The 23,636-nt window shown below is 37.9% G+C and overlaps 1 protein-coding gene and 1 pseudogene across 2 annotated transcripts in view; one reads left to right on the top strand and one right to left on the bottom strand.

Moving 5' to 3' along the window:
- Window positions 1-959: 959 nt before the first annotated feature.
- Window positions 960-1,828, bottom strand: LOC100463661 (annotated as a pseudogene).
- Window positions 1,829-10,640: 8,812 nt separating this feature from the next.
- Window positions 10,641-23,636, top strand: part of AP4E1 (adaptor related protein complex 4 subunit epsilon 1) — a 55,378-nt gene continuing 42,382 nt past the window's right edge. For both annotated transcript variants that reach the window (XM_019800942.2, XM_002920420.4), the window contains exons 1-7: window positions 10,641-10,991; window positions 12,864-12,935; window positions 15,903-16,026; window positions 19,634-19,707; window positions 20,144-20,265; window positions 21,650-21,809; window positions 23,445-23,611. In XM_019800942.2, the coding sequence (XP_019656501.2) occupies window positions 10,842-10,991; window positions 12,864-12,935; window positions 15,903-16,026; window positions 19,634-19,707; window positions 20,144-20,265; window positions 21,650-21,809; window positions 23,445-23,611 (869 nt within the window). In that variant the 5' untranslated portion in view covers window positions 10,641-10,841. The remainder of the gene's footprint in view (window positions 10,992-12,863; window positions 12,936-15,902; window positions 16,027-19,633; window positions 19,708-20,143; window positions 20,266-21,649; window positions 21,810-23,444; window positions 23,612-23,636) is intronic.

Raw genomic sequence — 23,636 nt, 5'->3', positions numbered from 1 at the left:
TCTGCCATCTCAAATCTGGTGTTGAGCTCCCAAGTAAATTTTCAACTATTCTACTTTTCAACTTCAGAATTTACATTTGGTTCTCTTTTTAAAAATAGATTACGTCTTTTTATTGAGTTATCTATTTGTTAAGTCACTGTTCTCATATATTCTTTTTAATTATTTAAACATGATTTCCTTAAGTTCTTTGAACATACTTATAATAACGCTTTGAAATCTTTGTCTGCTAAATCCAACATGTGGGCCCACTCAGAGAAGTTTCTATCAACTGCTTTTTCCCGAGTATACTTCATAATTTCCTGCTTCTTTGAAACTCTCATAATTTTGTTGTTGAAAGCTGGACGTTCTATTTTTAATTTTTAAAAAAGTTTTTATTTAAATTCCAGTTAGGTAACATACAGTGTAGTATGAGTTTCAGGTGTACAATTTACTGACTCACCACTTCCATACCTCACCCGGTGCTCATCACAGTAAGTGCCCTCCCTTCTGGTAACCATCAGTTTGTTCTCTATAGTTTAGAGTCTGTTTCTTGGTGTTCCTCTCCCCCCACCCCATGCTCATTTGTTTTGTTTCTTAAATTCCCCATATGAGTGAAATCATACGTATTTGTCTTTTTCTGACCTATTTCACTTAGCACTATACTTGCTAGGTCCATCCATGTAGTTGCAGATGGCAAGATTTCATTCTTTTTTATAGCTGAATGATACTCCATTGTATATAAATAACACATCTTCTTTATCCATTCATCAGTTGATGGACATTTAGGTTGTTTCCATATTTGGGCTATTGTAGATGTGCTGCTATAAACATGGGGTGTGTGTATCCCTTTGTAGTAATATTTTTGTCTTCATTCACTAAATACCTAGTGGTGCAATTACTGGGTTGTAGGGTAGTTCTATTTTTAACTTTTTGAGGAAACTCCATACTGTTTTTCAGAGTGGCTGCACCAGTTTGCATTCCCACCAACAGTGCAGGAGTGTTCCCCTTTCTTCACATCCTCACCAACACTTGTTGTTTCTTTTTCTTTCCATTTGAAAGTAGTCATTTATTAATTGACCAGAGTACAAAAATAATCATGGTAGATACCTCAGTTCATCCTTCTAATTAAGCGTATTGATCTGGTTTTCCCTTCACCAGCATCTCCACCTTCTACAAAATGGGTGGTCTTTTTCTTCATTCCCCCTCATGGAGAAGATAATTTGAAGGGCCATAAAAAGTTGTTTGCTTCTTTGAAACATTTTCCAACAGTATAGATCTCATGAATCAGATCCTCCACGCAGATGATGCCATATTTGCCAATCAATGTGTTATCTGTCAGGGCAATTTACTTCTTGTTGATTTTGCCATAACCACACTTGTAGATCAATTCATTCACTGACTTCAGGTTTGGGTACCCTCATGCTATATGTGGTTCCACAATCCTTAGCATGTTAACTGAAGCCTTTTTGAGCTTAGCAAAGGTGGCACTGAAGATCTGGCAAAGGTAAAGAAGCTGCAACACCTTTCAAACCTTTGGGCTCACACCACCGTGATACCTCTGATCCTGATGACAAATGCCAATTTGATTTCCACAGGTATGTAGAAGTTGCCGGCTTTTTTGGCCATCCTCACCATTCAAATCTCAGTTCTGTACATCTGCCTATATTCCTTGTGGTAATGTTTAGCTTTTTCATAGATAAGCTTCCTCCTTGCATTTCTTTTGGGCAAACTTCTTTCTTAAGGGTTTCTGGCACAGCAGGAACCTTCTTTTTCCTCTCTTCTGCACCCTCCATGGTTCCAGCTGGAAAAGAGACTTGTTTCTTGTGTTGTTGCTTTTAGCCATTCTGACAAGCGTAAGGTGATACCTCACTGTAGTTTTGATTTGCATCTCCCTGATGATTAGTGATGCTGAGCATCTTTTCATGTGTCTGTTGGACATCTGTTGTCTTCTTTGGAAAAATGTCTGTTCGGGTCTTCAGTCCATTTTTTTAAATGGGATTATTTATTTTTGGGTGTTGAGTTTTAGAAGTTCTTTGTATATTTTGGATATTAACCCTTTATCATGTATGTCATTTGCAAATATCTTCCCATTTCAAAGGTTGCCTTTTAGTTTTATTATTTCCTTTGTTGTGCAGAAGCTTTTTATTTTGATGAAGTCCCAATAGTTTATTTTTGCTTTTGTTTCCCTTGCCTCAGGAGAGATAGCTAGTAAGAAGTTGCTATGACGGTATCAAAGAGGTTATTGCTTGTGTTCTTTCTAGGATTTTAATGGTTTCAGGTCTCACATTTAGGTCTTTAATCCATTTTGAATTTATTTTTGTGTAAGGTGTAAGAAAGTGGTCCAATTGCATTATTTTGCATGTTGCTGTCTAGTTTTCCCAACACCATTTGTTGAGGAGACTGTCTTTTTCCCCATTGCATATTCTTCTTTTGTTGAAGATTAACTGGCCATGTAGTTGTAGGTTCATTTCTGGGTTTTCTATTCTGTTCCATTGATCTATGTGCCTATTTTTGTGCCAGTACCAAACTGTTTTGATCACTATAGCTTTACAATATAATTTGAGGTCCAAAATTGTGATGCCTCCAGAAAAGCTGGATATTTTAGATAAAATTCTGTAGCAAATCTGGTTTCTGATATCTAACCCCAATGATAGTTGTTGCTGTTTTTTGCTGCTTTTTTTTTTTTTAACTTGCCTTGACTAAAACTGTGGCTGTCTCCCTCACATTGTGTGTGTGCTCACTGATGTCTCTGGCTTTTTAGGGGTCATCCTGTACCTGCATAGCTTAGTGGTTAGCCCAGGATTCATCAGAGGTTGTACACAAACACCCAGAGCCGGTACGACTTCATTCTCTATTAGATATATGTGTGGTTTGGAGAGAACTTTCACATTTTAGGCAGTTTTCACATCTGCCTTTTACTTTCCAACAGTTGTGTCTCCTGTTGTGTCTCCTCTGTGTGCATGTAGCCTCTGGTCGGCCAGGGATGGATGGAGAGCCACTATCTATGGCTATCTATTACCTGATCTCTCTTTTACATTACTGGCTAATCCTTGATCCACTGCTTATGCCAATCAGGACTGCAACCTCAGGCCAGCAGATGTCACTGGATTTTTCACATTTGTCTCCAAATTAAGTAAGGTTTTCATGACTTGCTCCACCTTGATAGATTACACCACCAATCAAACTTATAGGGCAGTGGGGCATGGAGGAGTAGCCTCTGGGAAGAATGACACAGATGCCATTTTTACCTGATGTGTAGTAATTTTTAATGAATTGACACTTCTCAATATGTTGTGTGCATTTGATTGATCTCTAGAGCATTGAAATGGATATTTTTGATAATTTTGCTTTATACTTGTTTTCCATAGAGAGGATTTGCTTATCTCCTTTCTTCTTCAATGTGAGAAATCTTGCCCTGAAACCCATTTTTATGTTAGATAAAATTTTGTTTATCAAGCAGTTATTTATGAGATACTAGCTTGTTGTTTGGTAAAAAATCTGTTTCATATGTTACAAATTTGAGAAATGTTGAGTTAAACAAAATGAAATAGGGTTCTTTATTATAGGACTTCACAGGGTCATGAATATGCCAAGATATATTACACATCTCTAAGAGCAGAGCTGTGAGTAGAATAAAAGTATGCAGCATTTTCCAATTAATTTAGCCACCTTTTACGATACTTTTTACAGTATGTATTAACAAGTTATGAAACACTGGTAAATGCTAAGACAAATGAACTGCTTAGACTACAGGACAAATTTAGGGATTAGTTATAGTGGAGATGGTCATCAATGGGTACTTCTTTATATTTCCACAGATTATTGCCAGTAGTGGGGAACAAATAACCAGATGTTCTCCTCTCTGACACACTCAGATCCCACAAGTCCCATTTCTGACACAAACCCATTTAATCTACCTTGACAGAGAAGGTCAAGTTGGGACTTGGATGGACCTTTGAGTTCCTAGTTCCTTGTTTCCTTCCTAAAATGGTTTTAATTTTCCTTATGATTATAAAATGAATATATTATCATTTAAAAAATTCAATAAATACCAAAAAATATAAAGAAAAACATACAGAGTAATCATAATTCCACCATCCTAGGCAACCATCTTCAACATTTGGGTATTTACGTGTCCACATATTTTTCTATGTACACCCTTTAAGAAATGAAAAATGAGTGCTTACTAAGTGTCAGGCATTGTGCCAGGTGGTGGGCAAATGGTGGTAAACACTTGATCCCTGACTTCAAGTTGCATTTAGTCTAATGAGGGAGAAAGACATAAAATAAATCCAGCAAATAATTTTATACTTACAAATTGTGGTAAGTGTGAGATTGACATGTATTTTGGCAAAGACAGACCCAAACCATACATATATGTTATTGGGGTTTTTTTTGTTTTTGTTTTTGTTTTGAGAGAGATGGTGGGAAGGCAGAGGGAGAGGGAGAGAAAGAATCCCAAGCAGGCTCACGCAGGGCTCCATCTCACGACCCTGAGATCATGGCCTGAGCTGAAATCAAGAGTCAGACGTTTAACCAACCGAGCAACCCAGGTGCCTCCATAACTGAGCAACCCAGGTGCCTCCATACATACATACATATGTTTTATAACCTGTTTTCTTTACTTATATCAACATATCATGAATATTTTCCCATGACAATAAATATGGATTCTGTGTTAGAATTGAGAATAAGAAAAACATGCTCCTATCCCTGAAGGTTCGGTTCTAACAGGGGAGAGAGACATATAAATACATCATTTCAATTCAATTTTAGTAGGGCTTTTATAAGGTACAAACGTGGGGCAAGGAAGGCTTCATCGGGGAAATGAGTGCCTGAGTTCTGTTTTAAAGGATAAATAGAAATTTTCTAGTTAAGAGTGGAAGAATATACCAGGCAGTCAGCAGATGCAAAAACATGAGAATTAAAAGCATGGCATACTTGGGAGAACTGCTGGCAGCGTGATCCTGCTAAAACAAAAAATGCTAACCTAAGACTAGTAGGAGAGAATGCTAGAGAGACAGGCAATGGGAAAGCTAACAAGGCCTATGTCCCCCTGGTAAGGAGTTTGCATTTATCCACCAGACCATTTTGAACTGAGAATAACATGATCAGATTTCTGAAATAGAAAGCTCTCTCTGAAGGGTTGGCTGAAAAGAGAAGAAATTGGTGATAATGGGTGACTAATTAGAAGATTTTCATAATTGAGGACAGAGACAGTGGCATGGGAAATGGAGTAATTGGAGGTGTATTAACCATGTTATTAGGGATAAATGGAAGCAAATTAGCTAGAGTGGGAAATCAGAATTATTGGTGAGAGCTGACAAGAGCTTTGCAGGGAAAACATGGCCAAATGTTAAAATTAAGAGCAAAGGGATGAAGAAAGCTAACTGGAGTTTAGAAGTTGAGGGACTTAGAAAGAGGAATAGCATAGGCTCCCCTGGAGCCTAGGGGAGAGTCTGGCTGAGGATACAGGTGAGATCTGGAGCCATGGATATTTCTATGTCCTTGGAACTACCCCTTCATGTGGTTGCCAGACACATTCCTGGGATAGCATGACAACCTTGAAATAAGTGAACATGAACAACTGTTGTTTGTCTTTAATAGTCCCATCAAATGAAGGCAAAATTGTTTTGGAAAACGTTCTATGAAGGAATGATTCCCTAGAGATACATCTTGAAAAGAAGTGGGCTAAATTCTCTGTGGTCACACGGTAGAATCTAAGACTTTCAGAGTGAAAGCTAACATTTATGTATAATATATTTCTGAAGAAATAGATCATAGCAGTTGTTTCTAGGGAAGGGAAGTGGGCGGCTGGGAGATGGGAAGAGAGGAAGATTTTTCTCAGTATAACCTTGTGTACATTTTGAGTTTTAGAATGAAGAGAATTTAACATCTAGTCAAAATAAAAGTTTTTAAAAAGGAAGCTGAGGAAATTCAGAAGAAAAACATTACCCTTTCACACATCTCTATGTATTTCCAAGTGAGACAGTCCTGCTTGGAAAGTGGCGGAGCTACTGATATTCTTGCCCCACTGCAGTCTTAGGACCATTGTACCTTCTTAAAATGTACTGAGTCATTTCTCTGCCCTATTTTCAGCTCAATGAGAGCCACCTTCCTCCCTGACTGGAAGAAGAGAGGAAATCCACTTCTAGAGGGTTTAATTTAATAGGTTCAATCCCTGTCATTCTGAGTGAAATTACCTGGGATAAAGGTGGAGATGGGAAAAGGAGAAAGAAGAGCCCATATTTACAGAAAAAACGGACAGTCTAAAATTACAAGCTTCAAAGAGAACATCCATATCCCCTTCATTTCATGGCAGAACTTGGAGCCAGAGTCTCAGAACAGGAAGCCACAGGCGACCTCTTCATTGTCAATCCATGAAAGTATGGGGAAAATGCTCCAAGCTCTAAGTCTAGATTTAGGACTGCAATTTCAGTTTTACCCCTAAGATTGTGTGACTTTGGTCAAGTGGCTTCCACAGCCTATGTATCAGTATCCTATTCTGTAATATTAGGTGATGGGGTGTGTGGATGACATCCAAATTTCTTCCAATTTCCACATCCTATAATTCTAAATCTTAGCAAGTCTTGCTATATAATTCTGCAGCTTTTCCTAACAGGCATTTCACTTCTGGGCTTTTGACATTTGTTTCTTACCTCTATTACCAACTCTAGCTTTGCAAGATGTAACCTAGAGGAGGAATGGTAGAAATTGGTGGTGCTTCAGTACTCTCTGTGCCTGGGTCACGCACTGGGTAGAAAGCTCTGGAAGTTGTTCGAGTAACTTCTCCATTGTAATTGGGTCAGTTAGAGATAATTTTGTCTTTTTACCAAATTTCCCTTTTCAAAGAACTCTCCTGTCTTCTTCTCTTGCAACCTTTCATTTTACCCTAAACTCTTTTGCTGTTCATTGGCCTATACTCATGTATCAATTGATGTGACTGAATAATACATATAATTACTTCAATAAATAATTGAGTACCTACCAAGTACTAGATAGTTTTCAAACTTTTTGGTCTTAGGACCCTCTCTGCATGTTTGAAAGTTATCAGAGACCTCCAAAAGCTTTTGTTTATATGGGTTATACCTATATATATTTGCTAAATTAAAAAGCAAAACTGAGAAAAACTTAAACTATTAATTAATTTTAAAATAGCAAAAAATAGACCCATTATATGTTAATAAGATTAAAAAGATGAAAAACAGCTATATACTCAGAACCAAAAAAATTAGTGAGAGGAATGGCACTCTTTCACAATTTTGCAAATCCCTTTACTGTCAGGCTTAACATAAAACAGCTGGATTCTCATGCCTGGTTATTTATTTAATCTGTTGCTTTGGGGTTTGTATTATTTTCCTGAGGGTACTATAACAAATTATCATAAACTTGGCTGTTCAAAACAACAGAAATGTGTTCTTTTGCAGTTCTGGGGCCAGAAGTTCAACATCAGTTTCACTAGGCCAAAATCAAGGTGTGGGCAGGAAAGCGCTCCCTCTGGAGGCTCCAGAGGAAACTTCTCTCCTCGCCCCTTTCTGATTCTGGTGGCAGCTTACATATTCCTTCATTTGTGGATGCCTCCTTCCAATCTCTTCTCCTATGTCTGCATCACCTGCTCTTTTCTGTGTGCTGGATAATCTCCTCCTGCTTCTTTTTTATAAGGACATCGTGATAGCATGTAGGCCTCACTGGGATAATCCAGGATAATCTCTTTATCTCAAGATCCTTAATCCAGTCCCACCAGCACAAGTTTCACTATTCACCGGTTTCAAGGCTGAGGATGTGGACAGACCCTTGGGAACCATTATCACCTGACAACAGGTTGTGATTTTGTTTGATGCTTATGAAGAAAATAAGCATCACACAGATATGCAGTTTGGGAAAAAAAGAGTATTTTTATAGCCTTTTCAAATAATTGTGGACATTCTTCTTTAGTACAACACCAAAACTCAACAAGAAGTGGTTTTTTAAAGGTTTGTTGCAATGTGGAATTTGAAAATGTATCAGTGAACTTCTCTCACTGCGTTACATTAAAATCATTGGGCTATATGCACTTTAAATGGATCTTTCGTTCATTTATAATTTTATAACATCATGCATTGATCATTTGGAAGATATTGGTTCACTGAGTTATATAGATCTTCCAAATGTTGACAATTTAATTATATATGATCAAAAAATAATATTCATTAATATCACCTCCAATCTTATCAAAACAGTTCTTACATATTGGGAAGTTATCAAACTCCTGGTGGTAGAAACACATTCTTCAAAATTATAATTTTCACACGAAAGCTTAAATTTTATCAGTGGCAACAAATTCAGTGATTTTCCTTGAAGTGACAGACTTGCTGTTCATTTTCAAGAAAGCCACTGTTTATTAATAAATGAAGAAAAATGGCTGGTTCAGCCTTCAAGTCAAACAAATACACCAGTGCTTTTCCTTGGGGAACCCTGGTTGTGCATCAGAACTGCTTGATGTGTACTGCCCGTTTCGTCACACACCGTATTTAAAAGGAATGTACTGAAAGGTTGAGATTTAATAAAATTAAGAATTCTTATTGCTTTATTAAATATATTCTAAGGTAAACTGGCTTTCTCCCTTCCCCAATGGGAGTGTACGGTGGTGAAGAGCACAGTTTGGAGCCTCTGCTTTGATTTGTGCCAAGGTGCCAGCAGTTTTGCCCAGTATTGCTTTTATACCATTAGTGCAAATGTCAGCACAGTTGTTCCAGGACAAACTTACTTTAAAAAATTGGTTAGTGCTCTATTTCAGCACTACTTGTGTTTATTGCCAAGCATTTATATAAAAGATCTTCAAGTATTAGTGCTGACTCTGGATAGATACAAGCAAAGCAACAAGCCTAGCTTATATTTACATTTATATAATTTTTAGGTCCATCTTCAAGGCAATATAATTCTGTAGGTGAGATGTTATCTCAGTCTTTACATTTGCAACTGAATTTCTAATTTGGTGAGCTACTGCATCTTTGGAAAATAGCGTGGCCATTTTTTTTTTTTTTTGACTGATTTTTCATCCAGCAGGCATTTCTTGAGCAATGTACAGGCTTTATTAGTCTCTCAGTTATCATATGCCCTTCTGCAGCCACTGCAACACAATAATTTAAGCTGTAAGATGTTTCAGTAGGTTTTTCATTTCTAGTTTGAAAAGTAGTAACAAAAACACTCTGACTTTTAAAGAGCCTACCATGTTTAAAATATTCAATTCCTTTTCCTTTATTTACAGTTTCACCCAGATTCTTCCCTTTACCTGAGTCAGTGAATCCTCTGATAACTGAGGTCAATGTCGTATTTTTCAGCATCTTTAGATGTGGGAAGATTGAGAAAGCAAGTCCTTTAATCTCCCTTTTGTAAGCCGATGGAAGAACCTAAAGTTAAAAAAGGGTAGAAACAAAACTATTTTGAATAAAATACTAAATTCTAAAAGAATAACAATTTTAAATAAAATTTAAACATTTAGAAACTTTTTCAATAAATTAAAAACTATTCTTGCAAAACAAGTCGACAAAACGAACTTTTTTCTCGTATTTGTGCATAGGTGCAAGGACAGTTTAGGGATTTAAAAAAGGGGTTTGTTGGATGATTGATGCGGTTACAGGGATTAGGGATAAGGGAAGATACCTTGTAAGAACACACTAGAAGTACTAAGGAAAAACTGAGTTAATCTCTGAAAACGCACATATTTACCTAAACCTCAGAAGATTCTAGAAAACTGAGGGGTACTCAAGCACACATTTCACCAGCCAACAAAGCTCTTAAGTCAACTATCCTCTTGAAAACTTCTCTGTATACTCCCGAGGGGATGAGAGCGAAAACAGCAAACAACATTTAAGTAGTATTAGGCATATAGTTCGGATTTCGTGGAAGGGTCTCAGAGACCCTCAGAAGTCACCAGACCGCATTTTGAGAACCACTGTACTAGATTCTGTTCTAGGTAGAAGCTGGGGTAACAGCAGTAGATAAACTATCCCCTCCACAGGGCGATAAGGTATTATGTAGTGGCCACGGTGATCAGCTCCGAAATGCGAAAGAACGCAGCGCCAGGAGCGAAAGAACGCAGGAACACCTATCCTCGTCTGCCCGGCCTGGGGAGGCCGCTCCAGGACAGTGACCTCTAAACTGCAGCCGTTGAGCCGCAGTCGGGCCCGGGCGGGGGTGGCCTCGCGACCACTTCCTTCCCCTTCCCGACTGCGTCCCCAAATTCCCGGAGAAGAGGGGTGGTTAGGCAGCGGCAGTGACCGCGACACCCCGGCGCGAGGAAGCCGCAGGACAGCCGCATTGTCATTCGACACCGCCAGCATCCCCAGCACCTTCAGAGCCGGGGCCGCGCGTGGCAGTGGGGGCCCGCGCCGACCCGCCCCTCGGGGTGAGGGGGAGGCAGGTGGGCGGATTGTCCGCAGTCTCTCAGCCTGGGAGCGGACGCCAAATGGGGGCCAGGAACTTGCGCCTTCCGGGGCGGTCTCGCGCTGCTCGAGGGCGGCTAAAGAGAAAGGGAGACCTTGGAAGACGAAGCGTGAGAGGCTCCGGCCCCAGCGGCTATCTCAGGCGGGACTGAGCGTGAGACTCCGGGTTGCCATCGAAACCCGACCCTCCGGCCCTTCTATTCCTCCACGGGAGGCAACCTCCGCGCGCCTGCTGGGCTAGCCGCTTCACCGCGCGGACTCTCGCGCCCTCCCGCGGCCTCTCTCGAGAACGACACTGTCCTTGTCCGCGCTGAACGCGAATAAAGATTTCTTCTTCAAACAAACAGGAAGTGTCTACGGAGGCCGGGCCGGTGGCTGGGCAGGGGCTGGGCATGAAGCCGGGCGGCGACCAGATCGCGGGCGGTGGCGGCAGCGGCAATGAGCGACATAGTGGAGAAGACGCTGACGGCCCTGCCGGGACTCTTTTTGCAGAACCAGTCGGTTGGCGGGCCCGCGGGCGTCAAGACGTCTTTCTCCTCGCGGCTGGGCGGCCTTGTCCGCGGAATCACCGCGCTAACCTCCAAGCACGTACGTGCTCGCCGGGCCGGGAGGTCAGGGGCCCCGGGGGGAGGCCCTTGCGCTGGGAAGCCCGAGTCCGGCGGCGAGCCTCCGGGGCCGGCCCTCCGGCGGGGCTTACGGACTGCGTGTGTGTCAGTCCGTCCCTGCGTCTGTCTGGAAGCGTCACTTTCCTGAATCCCGGACTGGGAGGCCCAGTTTCCACAGTTGGCCGTGACAGTGTCATTATTATTTGGGGCTGGTCTCTTTAACCTTTGAGCCTCTGTGTGTGTTTCCTGAACTTTGAAGTGGAAAAGTACCAATACGTTACCGTAGGTTGTTTCGAGGTTTAGATGAGCCATCAAGCGAGTGAAGATACCGAGTGCCGTGGAGGTGTCAGCATTGTTTACCTTCTACAAAGTTTCTTTACAGGTTCTTCCTCTCCAGTTCTTTCACACACCGGAACAGACCCTGCCATCTGAACCTGTTGGTCAAAACTTTGGGGAGCTTGAGGTTCTTAGGTTAGGCCAACCGGGTGGGCAAAGAAAAAGCGTAATTCTCCCAAAATGTAAAATTTGTTGTCTCAGCCTCAGATGGGCTTTGAAAATGAGCAGTAATAATAGAAGGTATTAAGTATCCGCAGATTTTTGGTAGTTGAACGGATTGTGTACGATACTCTGTTAGGTCGTAATTTGTTCAAAAGTTATTTATGAAAGAGGTTATGTGTTAGACACTGAGGAAAAAGAGTAAAACAAATTTTCTTTTCTTCAAGGAATTGGTCCTTCATCTTGGGCTTAAGGCAGGTAAAAGCAATATACAATGACATGTAAGTCCCCAGGGAGAAGGAATGACAGCGAGCAGGATTTTCTTCAAAGTGCCTTGGGGTTTAAAACATTCTTTTTAAGCTGAAAAAAGATGCTGCTATACTGGATGCTGTATTTCTGCTTCACATTCAGAAATCATTATTTATGGACATAACATTGTTTGTCTTAACATTTTGTCCTTTACTCATTTCTGTGAGATTCTGAGTGAAATTTTTAAAAAGTTATTTTTGGTCTTAAGTTGCAGTTTGAAACTGTACGTAAGGTACCTAAATGTGGCAGTACATCACGAATAGTTCTTGAGTAAGCTACCTAATGGACATCTGCTGCTTCAGTGTGTAATTTAAGGATAGCATTATGTTAGCCAAAATGGGGCCAATATTCAAGTGTGCTAAGGAGATGAAATACAATACAGGCAGTAGAAGTGATCCCATTGGTGTATTTGTTGTATGTATGAGAGAGAGAGATGGGAAGTGAGGGAAAGGATGTGAGGAATGAGAAGAGGGAAGAGTATATAGCTTAAGGGAAAAAGACCCGATTTCTGTTTTTTCCTTCTTACCCTATTTCTCTATTCTATGAAGACTTTTAACTTTATTTATTAAGATTTTTTTTATTTTTAAGTTATATCTACACCCAATGTGGGGCTTAAACTCAGAACCCCAAGGTGAAGAGTTGCATGCTCCACTGACTGAGCCAGCCGGGTGCCCCAGGACTTTGTACTCTTAAAGGAAAGGTGTGAGAACCCATGGATCAGTACATGAAAAATTTCTTCTTTCTCTCCACCTTTAATTCAAAACAAAACAAAACGAAACAAAACATTTTCTGCTAAACTGCCCTTCAGGAGACAGCAATTAAGTGAAGGAAAGAGGAATGGTGGATTATTCTTTCCATGAGTGATTGGGAAGGTTTGGAGAACTGCCTTTAGGTTAATCTTAAGCACATAATTTTTATAACTGTCCTTTAAAATAACATTTATTTGTTGTTGTTGTTGAAAGTATTATAAATTATATTTTTCCTCTTAAGAAATACTGTTAGAGGTTGAAAAGACCATTATTCATGCATTTAACTACTTTAACTTTTTCAGGAGGAAGAGAAACTAATCCAGCAGGAACTGAGTAATCTGAAAGCAACCGTTTCTGCTCCTACGACAACACTGGTAAGTTTGCACAGTCAGTGCCAGCACATTTTATATTTGAAATCTGGTCCACTACACAGTCTGTAGTGGCATCTAATTGATCAGTTGCTAAAATCCAATTTATCCTAGTCACAATCAGTTATGGATGGCCACGTGATGATAATTACATAAATGTGGCAATACTCATGGGACCCCAGTGTTGATCTTACTGTTTTAATGTTGTGCACTGAGAAAAGGTCACGATATATCATTTAAAGTAATATTTTCAGTCCTGAATTGGTGTATTATAGATCTCTCATTTTATTATTCTACATCTTGGAATATAGGAGAATGAGGTAGAAAAGTGGTTTTCTTGCTGTAGAACAGTGTATTGCACGACAGCTAAATCAAGTTCCAGTTATTTTAGGACTTGAGTTCCATATAACTTGGTTTTTCAAACAGCATTCTTTTAGCAGCTATTTAATGAGTAGCCACTATATGCAGGCTACTGTCCCTACATAGTTAGATTAAGACCTACATTTTTTTTTCTTTTAATTTTCATGTGGTTTCATATAATGAGATTTTGCCAAGCAACATTATTCAGCAAATATTTAGTGAATGCTGTGTGTAAGTCACTGTGGGAGTAGACTCCCTCTCCTAATAAAAATATTGGGTTGATTATTTTGCATGAGCACATGATTATGTACATGAATAGCACTTTTAAAGTCTAAGAGAATGTGTATATTTCCTTTTATGATCATAGTAATATTTGGACAAATGAAGCTCAAAGCATAGATAATCTGATACATTTATGTGTATATGTGTGTGTATGTGTGTAGATAATGTATTTGTGTGTATATGTATGAAATCATTGTAATATTTATTCCTGATACTTGATAGAAACGTTAAGCAGAAATGGTTTCTCTCCTTTCATGTTGATTTCCATTTTTTTATAATTGACACACCTGGAGAAATAAGATAACTAAGTAGAAGTTAGGGAGCCAGAGTTAGGAAGGAAGATTTTATAATTATGGCCATCCAGCTATGGGCATGCTTTCTTTCTTTCTTTTTTTTTTTAAGAGAGAGAAAGAGCGATAGGGGCAGAGGGAGTAGGAGAGAGAAAATCCCAAGCAGGCTTCACGTTCAGCATGAAGCCCCATGCAGGGCTTGATCCTGTGACCATGAGAGCATGACCAGGGCTAAAATCAGGAGTGGGATGCTTAACCATCTGACCCACCCAGGTGCCCCTCTGTCCCTGAGCTGGTTGTGTAGAGGTTGCAAGACAGTTTGTTAGGGAAATTGTAAAAATTTCTGCAGTGGGGAATGGACTTTCTTCTCCAAAACTAGGAGAATAATAATGTATGCAATATCATTTTAATTAAATAGAGCTCATAATGACCTTTGAAAGACTCTGAGATAAAATGTTACAAAACCAGGGGTGATACTTAATGGATTAGTTGAACACTTTCACTCCTAATTGATGTGAACGCCTTTGAAGAGGAACTTCCCGTATCTTTTAAGCTTGTTTTTTCAGTATTTAGTAGTCTTAATATACTAATGAATTAACTTTTATTGCTTTAAACATAAGTGACCTGAATTGAATCTTATTCTCCAAGGATTTTCCTACGGTTTGTTTTAAAACTCTTCATGTATACATATATAAAAATGATATACATATATAAATATGAATGAAATATTAAATATTACCCTTACTAGACATTTATTATTTTCTAAGTATTTTGTGTAATACACTAACCCTAGTTAATTTTTAGATGTTAAAAGAGGCTGTGAGCCTATTTTGAAACACATTTTATTTATATTTTTTATGATTAAAATTTGCTATAAATATTGAGAATGCAAATATTATTATATTAATAAAACAAATTTATAGAATCTCCTAAAACAACTTATCAGCTTATGTTGTAAATATTGAAAGACCCAGTTAAAAAATTAAATATTGTAATAGCTATACCATTAATGATACCATGCCCTTCAGTTCCTAATAACTGAGAGTTACTTAAAAAGAATGCCTGGAAAAAAACTATTGCATATTATGTACAGCAAAATAATTCTGAAGAAAGTCTGGGTGCAGTTTGGTTTTTAAATATAAAAATTATTTTCTTTACAAATTATTACCAACTTATGGGAATTTTATGGATGTTTTCATTTGACAAAGTATATTAAAATGATGTGCTTTAATCTAGAAGCTAATTCATATTACCATGAGTGAAATTTTGTCTGAGGACCATGTGTCTCACATTATAACTAGATTTTACACAGGGACACCTAGAATTAAAAAGAGGGGCGCCTGGGTGGCTCAGTTGTTAAGCGTCTGCCTTCAGCTCAGGGCATGATCCCAGCGTTCTGGGATCGAGCCCCACATCAGGCTCCTCTACTGGGAGCCTGCTTCTTCCTCTCCCACTCCCCCTGCTTGTGTTCCCTCTCTCGCTGGCTGTCTCTCTCTCTCTTAAATAAATAAAATCTTTTAAAAAATAAATAAATAAATAAAAAGAGCTATAGTCGGGGTGCCTGAATGGCTTAGTCAGTTGAGTGTCTGACTCTTGATTTTGGTTCAGTCATGATCTTGGGGTCATGAGCCTGGCATCGGGCTCTGTGCTGAGTGTGGAACCTGCTTAAGAGTCCCTTGCTCCCTCTCCCTCTTACCCTGCTTGCACACACTCTCTTTCTCTCTCTCTCCCTCTCAAATCAATAAATAAATCTTAAAAAAAAAAAAAGAAATAGCTACAGTTGATTTATTTTATAATGTTACCACTAACAAAATGTTAAAATTATTTTACTAAAATCAGTACTGTTGGTAAGCTAAGTTTTAGAGCAACTTTTATTTATAAAGTTTGACTTCAGGTTATGAATTTATAATATGTGTATATGTTATTTCTTCAGTGCCAGGATTAAGGGATTCCCTGTGAAATGATTGCAACATAATTTTAAAAAAATGAAAGCGTTCTATTTATTTATGCAGTTACTGGATATTTTGCTTTTGCTTTGCAGAGAATGATGAAGGAATGTATGGTGAGACTTATATATTGTGAAATGCTTGGATATGACGCTTCCTTTGGCTACATACACGCAATCAAGTTGGCACAACAAGGAAACCTTTTGGAAAAAAGAGTAGGTATGTATGTGTGTAAGATTTTTATACTTACAGTTGCCCTTAAAGTTCTAGCAACTCTGTAAAATGAATGATGGCAGCTATATAGTGTGTTTTTAGAACATTGCCTTATAATTTCCGAAGCTTTAGAAGAGAGCACTTCAAAAACTCAAAGCCTGTAAGTGAAATCAGTCTTCCTGATCCATAGCATTTTGGAGTTATGGAGAAGATTAAAAATTGACTGTTTTTGTGATAGTTAGATGACTGTATGTATTTGTCAAAATTCATTAAACCATACACTTAAAAATGAGCGAATTTTCTTGTGTGTAAATTATACCTCAACAAAGCTGATTTTAAAGTCTGTCTGACCTCATCAGTTTAATGATCAAAAATGTTTCTTTATAGAATAAAAACTGAAGTTGACTTGAATAATTTTAAATATACTGTTCTTAGTTTCATAAATGTTAGCTGTGAGGATTAGAGGTACCTTTTAAAAAATTTTGTCTCTTTAATCCTCCTTCAGGGCTAGTAGGAAATATCCTTTAAATTAAGGTCTTAAATATTTTATTCATATAGGTTCAGCTGTGTATCATAATCCAAGAAGGAAACACATTAGAGTAATATAGGAATACAACATGTTCTTTATTCAAAGGAGTTGATAGTGTCATGTTTTCAAGGACCAGCATTCTTCACAAATTATATTCACCTCTGTCAGATGATGGGATGGGGGAGGGAGGTATTTTGGTAAAGATTCTGAGATTGGGTGTACCCAGTATTCTATTTATTGAAACTCGCTCCACTCTTCTAGATTTATTGTATTCTTCGCTCCAGGGGGTATGTCCTCTGGCATCCTCTTTGTTCCAAATCACTCTTCTGTGAGCACGTGGGTGGCTTTTACCATCTGTCATCTTTTGGTGTTGCCTTTTCATATATTAGTGTTTTAGCTCTCCAACTAATTGTAAGATTCCTAAAGGCAAGGAAACTTGGTGCTATAATTCTGTACAGCTGTTGCTATGTAGTGCTTCTTAGACTTTCATATAATTTTTTCATTTTCTATTTAAAAATAGATGAAGTGTTACATTGTTCAAAAGGTAAGACCTTATAAAAAGGTATAATCGAAGAAGTGTCACTTTTATCTCTAGCCCCTCTTACCCAGTTTGTTCCTTATTCCCATAGGTAACTATTTTCATTAGTTTCTGATTAATCTTTCCATTGTTTCTTTTTGTAAAATAAGCAAATGCACTGGTATACACTCAGACATTCTCTCTTACACAACAGATAGCATAGCTATACAGATTATTCTGCACCTTGTTATTATATCTTCATACTTTTATACAGTTTCATCATTTTCATTGGATGGATGGATAGGCTATAGTTTTTCAGCCAGGTCTCTGTTGGTGGTCATATGGGTCATTTTTTATTTTTTTGCTCTTGTAAATAATGTTGCAGTGAATAACCTTGTACATGTGTTCTTCATAGTTATGGAAACTTATTTTAACAGAGACCTCAGAGTCATTTGTATTGAGGTTTATGATCTTAGGGAAATATTTTATTGCCATGTAGAGGGACATATATCTGTAGGTATCAGAAATTTTTTGTATGCTAATGAGAAGTTGTTTTTTTTTAAGATAGCATTTAAACCTTCCATATGTCTTCACTCTGGTACTATTGCCTCTTCAGCTCTTCTGAGATTTCTAAGACTAGCTTTGGTGCTTTTCTGATGGAGATGCTGTTTTATTTTTTCTATGAATATTGTTTAAATACTTTTCAGTACTTAAGTCAGGCATTATGTTAGGTGTTTTATCTTGTGAGATAGGAGAAAACTGAGGTTCAGAAAGGTTAAGTCACTTGTCCAAGGTCATACAGCTAATAAATGGTGGAGCCAGAATGGAAACCCATCTTTCTGTGAGTCAAAGCTTATATTCTTATCCTATATGTCACTCTTTTATATCAAACGTATTCCATAATCATAGTCATTATTCTTTGTCTTCTGGAGCCTTCTCATCTTGAGTCACCAAATATTCTGTCCCCCCTGTTTCCTGGGTGTCAAAAATAGTGAGGATATTCTTTGTAACATAGAATTAAGGTTTTGTTGAGATGGTCTTTGAATTTGTTCATCTCGTACCTTGATATTGGTGACTTGGGTGTGGGTGATACCTTAGCTGATTACATGAGTTCTCAGTAATCTGATAAGACATAATCTCTTTAAATGTTCCCTAGGGTTTTTCTCATCTTTTTCTTGCCCCTGGTTATACTCTTTTTTCTTTCTCACGGATAGCTGCTCCGATCTTCAGTAAAGATGTTGCAGGGGGTCATGCTGCTACTTCTTGGTTGTGAGAATAGGTAGTTTCTAACAGCTTTCCCATGATTCTCAGCAGACACACAGAGTGTGTGGGTAATGATGGGGACAGTTAACATTAGAATCCCCAAAGAGAGGACTGAAAGAACTGAGAAGAATGGAAAACAATGAGGGTGGGAGTCAGGGAACAGGGCCTCAGTGTAGACTGTGTGGAGAGACAGGACAGCATAGGGATTAAAACTTGAGCTCAACTCCTGCTGGCTGGGTTTGAGTGCTGGTTCCACCATGCAATAGCTACAGACTTTGTGCAGTTACCCTTTTTTGGCCTCATGTTCTTTTGGGGCATAATAATACTTCATAGAATTGTGAGGATTGAATGAGATGAGGCTTGTAATGTACTGATCCATAGTAACTGTCTAACAAACGTTATCAGTATGAAGGGGGACAAGAAAATGACATGGATGTTAAGCGTCTGCCTTTGGCTCAGGGCATGATCCCAGGGTTCTGAGATCAAGCCCTGCATTGGTCTCCCTCCTCCGCTGGGAGCCTGCTTCTTCCTCTCTCACTCCCCCTGCTTGTGTTCCCTCTCTTGCTGGCTGTCTCTCTCTGTGTCAGATAAATAAATAAAATCTTTAATAAAGAATAAATAAAAAGAAAAGAAAATGACATGGAGTGTCTAAGTCCATATACATGGCATTTGTCATAGTATTAACATGTTTTCGCTATCCTAAGATGTACTCTTTTATGTTTTAATATTGAAATAAAAATGCTTACATTTAATGTGGTAGACAGTGTTTCTTTCCTCAACAACTGTTATTTCTTCAGTAGTATATTTTCGTATTGAAGAAATAGGATGTTGTTTATGGCTTAATATATGATTTACATCATATGGGTTGGTATTGGGTGACTCATTCAAAAATAACAAATAGCCAGTAACTCCCTAGTGGCTATAGTAGCTCTTAGTTTTTGAATAGTTGTATGTTTGGCTACAAGATAGAAAATAGAAAATATTTTGATTGATTGTGTAGAGATATGCACAGAAGATAGAAGGCATATATTTCTTATGTCATTTATAGGACTTTAAGTTGGTATAGGTAGCCTCTTTTCCATTTCAGGTGTATCCTGTGTTACATAATTATGAAAGATTTCAGGATAAAGAATGCCCTGAAATCTTTTTTAGAACCTCATATTTTGCAATCTGTCTTTATAGTTACCTGTAGCTGTAATCTTTGACACTTACATTTTCAAATATATTATTGCTTTGTTTAATTTCTTGGGAAAAGTTCATTTTTTGGCAGGTAGTAACAAGACTTTCCCCCTCAAATTTTATAGGTTATTTGGCTGTTTCTTTGTTTCTACATGAAAATCATGAACTGCTGCTTCTCCTTGTGAATACAGTTGTAAAGGTACAGTATTATATGTTGGTAAATATGAAGTCCTAAATTATTCTTCCAGGCATCTGACATTTCACCTCAATCCTATTGAATTAGATATTGAATTAGAGATTTTCGGAAGAAGCCAGGCTTACAGAATGGGCTTAGAAAGATCTTTTGAATCAGTTTCTGAGTTTGTAAAATGAGGCTAATAAAGGAACTTAACCCAGTGGTAAGGGTTAAATGAAACACGCCCCTGCTGCTATTAGGGTTTCATTTGCAAGCAGATCTCCAGAATTTTAGTCAGATGCAGTTTTCCAGCTGTTGTCTTTTTTCCCAGGATCTGTTCTGAATGTACAAATTAATTATAAAGTTAGTAGAAAACTCTTACATAGGACCATTGCAGTGTTGAACTCACTAAGTTTCAGAATTTGCGCTGAATGTTTTGTTTGCTTAATCATTACGTCAGGACTTGCAGAGCACTAACCTGGTGGAAGTATGTATGGCTCTTACTATCGTCAGCCAGATTTTCCCTCGAGAAATGATTCCAGCTGTTCTTCCATTAATTGAAGATAAACTTCAACATTCTAAGTAAGTACATTATTTTTGGATATGTGTCTATACTATTTCAAAACAAAAATTTATTATAACTTTAACAAAAATTTATTATAACTGTCAGGGTGGAGGATATCCTTTGACTGCCAGATATAATGCAAAAATCCCTGATAGCATCATCCTTTATTTTATGTGGGTTTGAGAAAATGCCAGCAGCTTTCTAAAGTTAAACTGAGAGGCAGTGGGGTTTAGTGTCAGGAATCTGTGGCTTTCCTCCCAGTTCTACCACTAACCAGCAGTGGTCCTGTTTTTCCTTTGGCTATATGGGGTTGGTTGAAGCATGTTAGTTTTCACAAAGTTGTTTTGAGGATAAAGTGAAATAATGGAAAAAATCTGGCAGTGATTCAAGTGCTATGAATGCCATAATCAAACTGTATTATTCACATTCTGTTTTATAGCAGAATATATCCAGATAAACCTTAACTTGTAGTATTTTGCTAATCTTATTTTGTAAGATTCCTTAACTCTCCTTATCAGCTTGACTTACTTTTTCACCAATTTTTTTTTTAAAGACTTTATTTATTTAAGAGAGAATGAGAGTGAGAGCAAGAGAGCACAAGCGGGGTGAGGGGTAGAGGGAGAAGCAGGCTCTCCACTTCTCTAGGAATTGGGAAGAGAATCAACAATTCTAATATGTAAGAGGTAATTCTGCCTAGTAATATTAAATTGGGCAGGGAGCCCGATGTGGGGACTCGATCCTGGGACTCGGGGATCATGACCTGAGCTGAAGGCAAACGCTCAACCCACTGAACCACCCAGGTGCTCCTACCATCCTCTTCATTGTAATGACATTTTTGAAACATGAACTGGGCAAGGGGAAGAGTAACATCTTTTAATGTGAGTCTCCCTTTCTATTGCCCTGCCTCCCTGAAGTGTTTGGAATATGCTTGCCCATGGTACAGAAAAAGAAATATTAAAAGGTAGAATGTTAATGAGAATTTCAATATTAATAAAGAGACTGTTCAATATTACTAGGCGGAATTATCTCTTACAGATTAGAATTGTTGATTCTTTTCCCAATTCCTAGAGAGATGGCTTTCAAAAATGGAATTAGGGAATTAAGGAGTTTATCTTCCTTGTTTGTTCTGGTTTCAAAAGTAATAAATACATGCTTGTTACTAAAAATTATGTAGCTAAAGAAATATATAACGTGGGCAGTTAGTCTCTTGAGGTCTTACCTCTTGGAGATAACCACTTTATATAGTTTGGTGGATTAGAATAAAGAAATTAACAATAAATGTATAATTTTTTCTTTTTATATTAAGGTAATAGCTGATACTTTGAAATCGTCTCATCTACAGTCTTTTCAAACTAAATGCCTGACAAGTCTGATGGTTTAAATTTTATTTTTTATCTTTAGGGAGATCATACGAAGAAAAGCTGTTCTGGCATTATATAAATTCCATCTCATTGCTCCTAATCAAGTACAGCATATTCACATTAAGTTTCGGAAAGCACTTTGTGACAGAGATGTTGGGGTCATGGCTGCGTCTTTGCACGTATACTTTAGGATGATTAAGGTGAGTTGGAAATGTCAGGAGGTACTTAGTAGTTGCCATTAGAAAAGTGTAATTATGGAATTAAAAGAAAACTCAGATTTTTCAGTAAAATGCTTAATTAACATTTCAAGTTTTTATTATTGACTTTAATCGTAATTTTTGCAAGTAGTTTGATAGCATGAGTTGTTGGCATATTACAGAATTAGTCTCTCCTTTAAATGACCAAGTTTTTTTAAGTTACTAAAGGTGCATGGAAAAATGGTAACTATAGAAGGTGATTGAAATTTGCAGATTTGTGATTTTTCAAGCAGTGACTTTCTTTTAAATTTAAAAGAAATATATTTTATTTCTATATCAGAGAGAGCACAAGCAGGGGAGGGACATAGGGAGAAAGAGAAGCAGACTCCTCCCTGAGCGCGGAGCGTGACCCAGGGCCTGGTATGGGCTCCATCCTTGGACTCTCAGATCATGACCTGAGCCAAAGGCAGACACTTAACCAACTGAGCCACCCAGGTGCCTGAAGCAGTGACTTTCTTTTATACAACTTCCTGAGATGTCTAACAGCTTATAGAAATGAGGAGACCAGTGGAGGTTGTGCAAGGTATATAGACTACAGTGTTGACTCCTTACACTGATACTGTGTCAGATGAAAAAGGAAGGTTGGATGGTATGGTAAAATTTTCTCAGTGGTGATACAGGTTTATACTAATTCAGCCCCAGTGTATTGCCTGAAACCCTTTGTATGTTTTATATATATGTGAGAGACTCCATGAGTATTATAAAACAAAATGGCATATGTTATTGAATTCAGTTTACAATTACAGAATTGAAGATTGTCTTCATTTTTATGCATTGTGCTCCAAAATAGATTGGTATAAATTGATATTTGATGTTAAGTCTTATTTTTCCTCTAATGTTCACTAAACTTTGAAAGAGCTGTTATTTCCCTTCTAAAAATATGTCCTTAATAATAAAATAAAAATTACGATGAGGAATCTGATGTTTACTTTGAGGAATGTGTATGTAATTTCCCCAGTCCAAGAGATTAGTAGATGGATAATCAAAGCACACTCATTCAGAAACACAAGTGTGTTTAAATACGATAGGGTTAGTTAATTTTTAAAAGACAGATGCACTGATTTGGGGAGGTTTGAATGTTTGAGGAGTCTTGACTGTGCTGTGTGCTCTTCCACCCAGAGCACATTTAGATCGTTTACATTCTGAGAAGTCTTTTTTGCAAACAAAGTTCAGAGATTGCAAACGGGCCTTGATTTTCATCAAAAGTAGAAATAATGCTGCCCCTTTTCAGTATGCCAGTTCTTTTCCCTTTTTGATTTAATTGCTGATGTTGGCTAGTAAAATTCTATATAAGATGTAATTATAAGAATTTATGAAATGTGATTAAGACTCTGTGTGGGGACAAGTAGCTTTGGGTGGAATCTTTTTGGGGGATGATTCAGCTTTGGATCAGGTAGCTAAAGGAGTTTCATCAAGGAAGAAATCAAACTAGAGTACTGTTTATTAAATGTGCACATGAAACTTCTAACTGAACATATACTAAGTTAGATTCTGTATGGCATTTCAACCAGCTCTATTTAATATTTGATAAGACATTATCATTAACAGAACATTTTTTGTTTTGTTTTTTGTGTATAGGAGAATTCATCTGGATATAAAGACTTGACGGGGAGTTTTGTAACAATATTGAAGCAAGTAGTTGGAGGAAAGCTCCCGGTAGATTTCAATTACCACAGTGTGCCAGCGCCGTGGATACAAATCCAGCTCTTGAGAATACTAGGACTTCTAGGAAAAGATGATCAAAGGTAAACTATTCTAAGTAAATTTGAT

This window comes from Ailuropoda melanoleuca, chromosome 5 (genome assembly GCF_002007445.2).
Source record: "Ailuropoda melanoleuca isolate Jingjing chromosome 5, ASM200744v2, whole genome shotgun sequence".
Lineage (NCBI taxonomy): Eukaryota > Metazoa > Chordata > Mammalia > Carnivora > Ursidae > Ailuropoda > Ailuropoda melanoleuca.
Note: the sequence above shows the minus strand (reverse complement) of the source record. Positions and strands in the feature narration are given on the sequence as shown.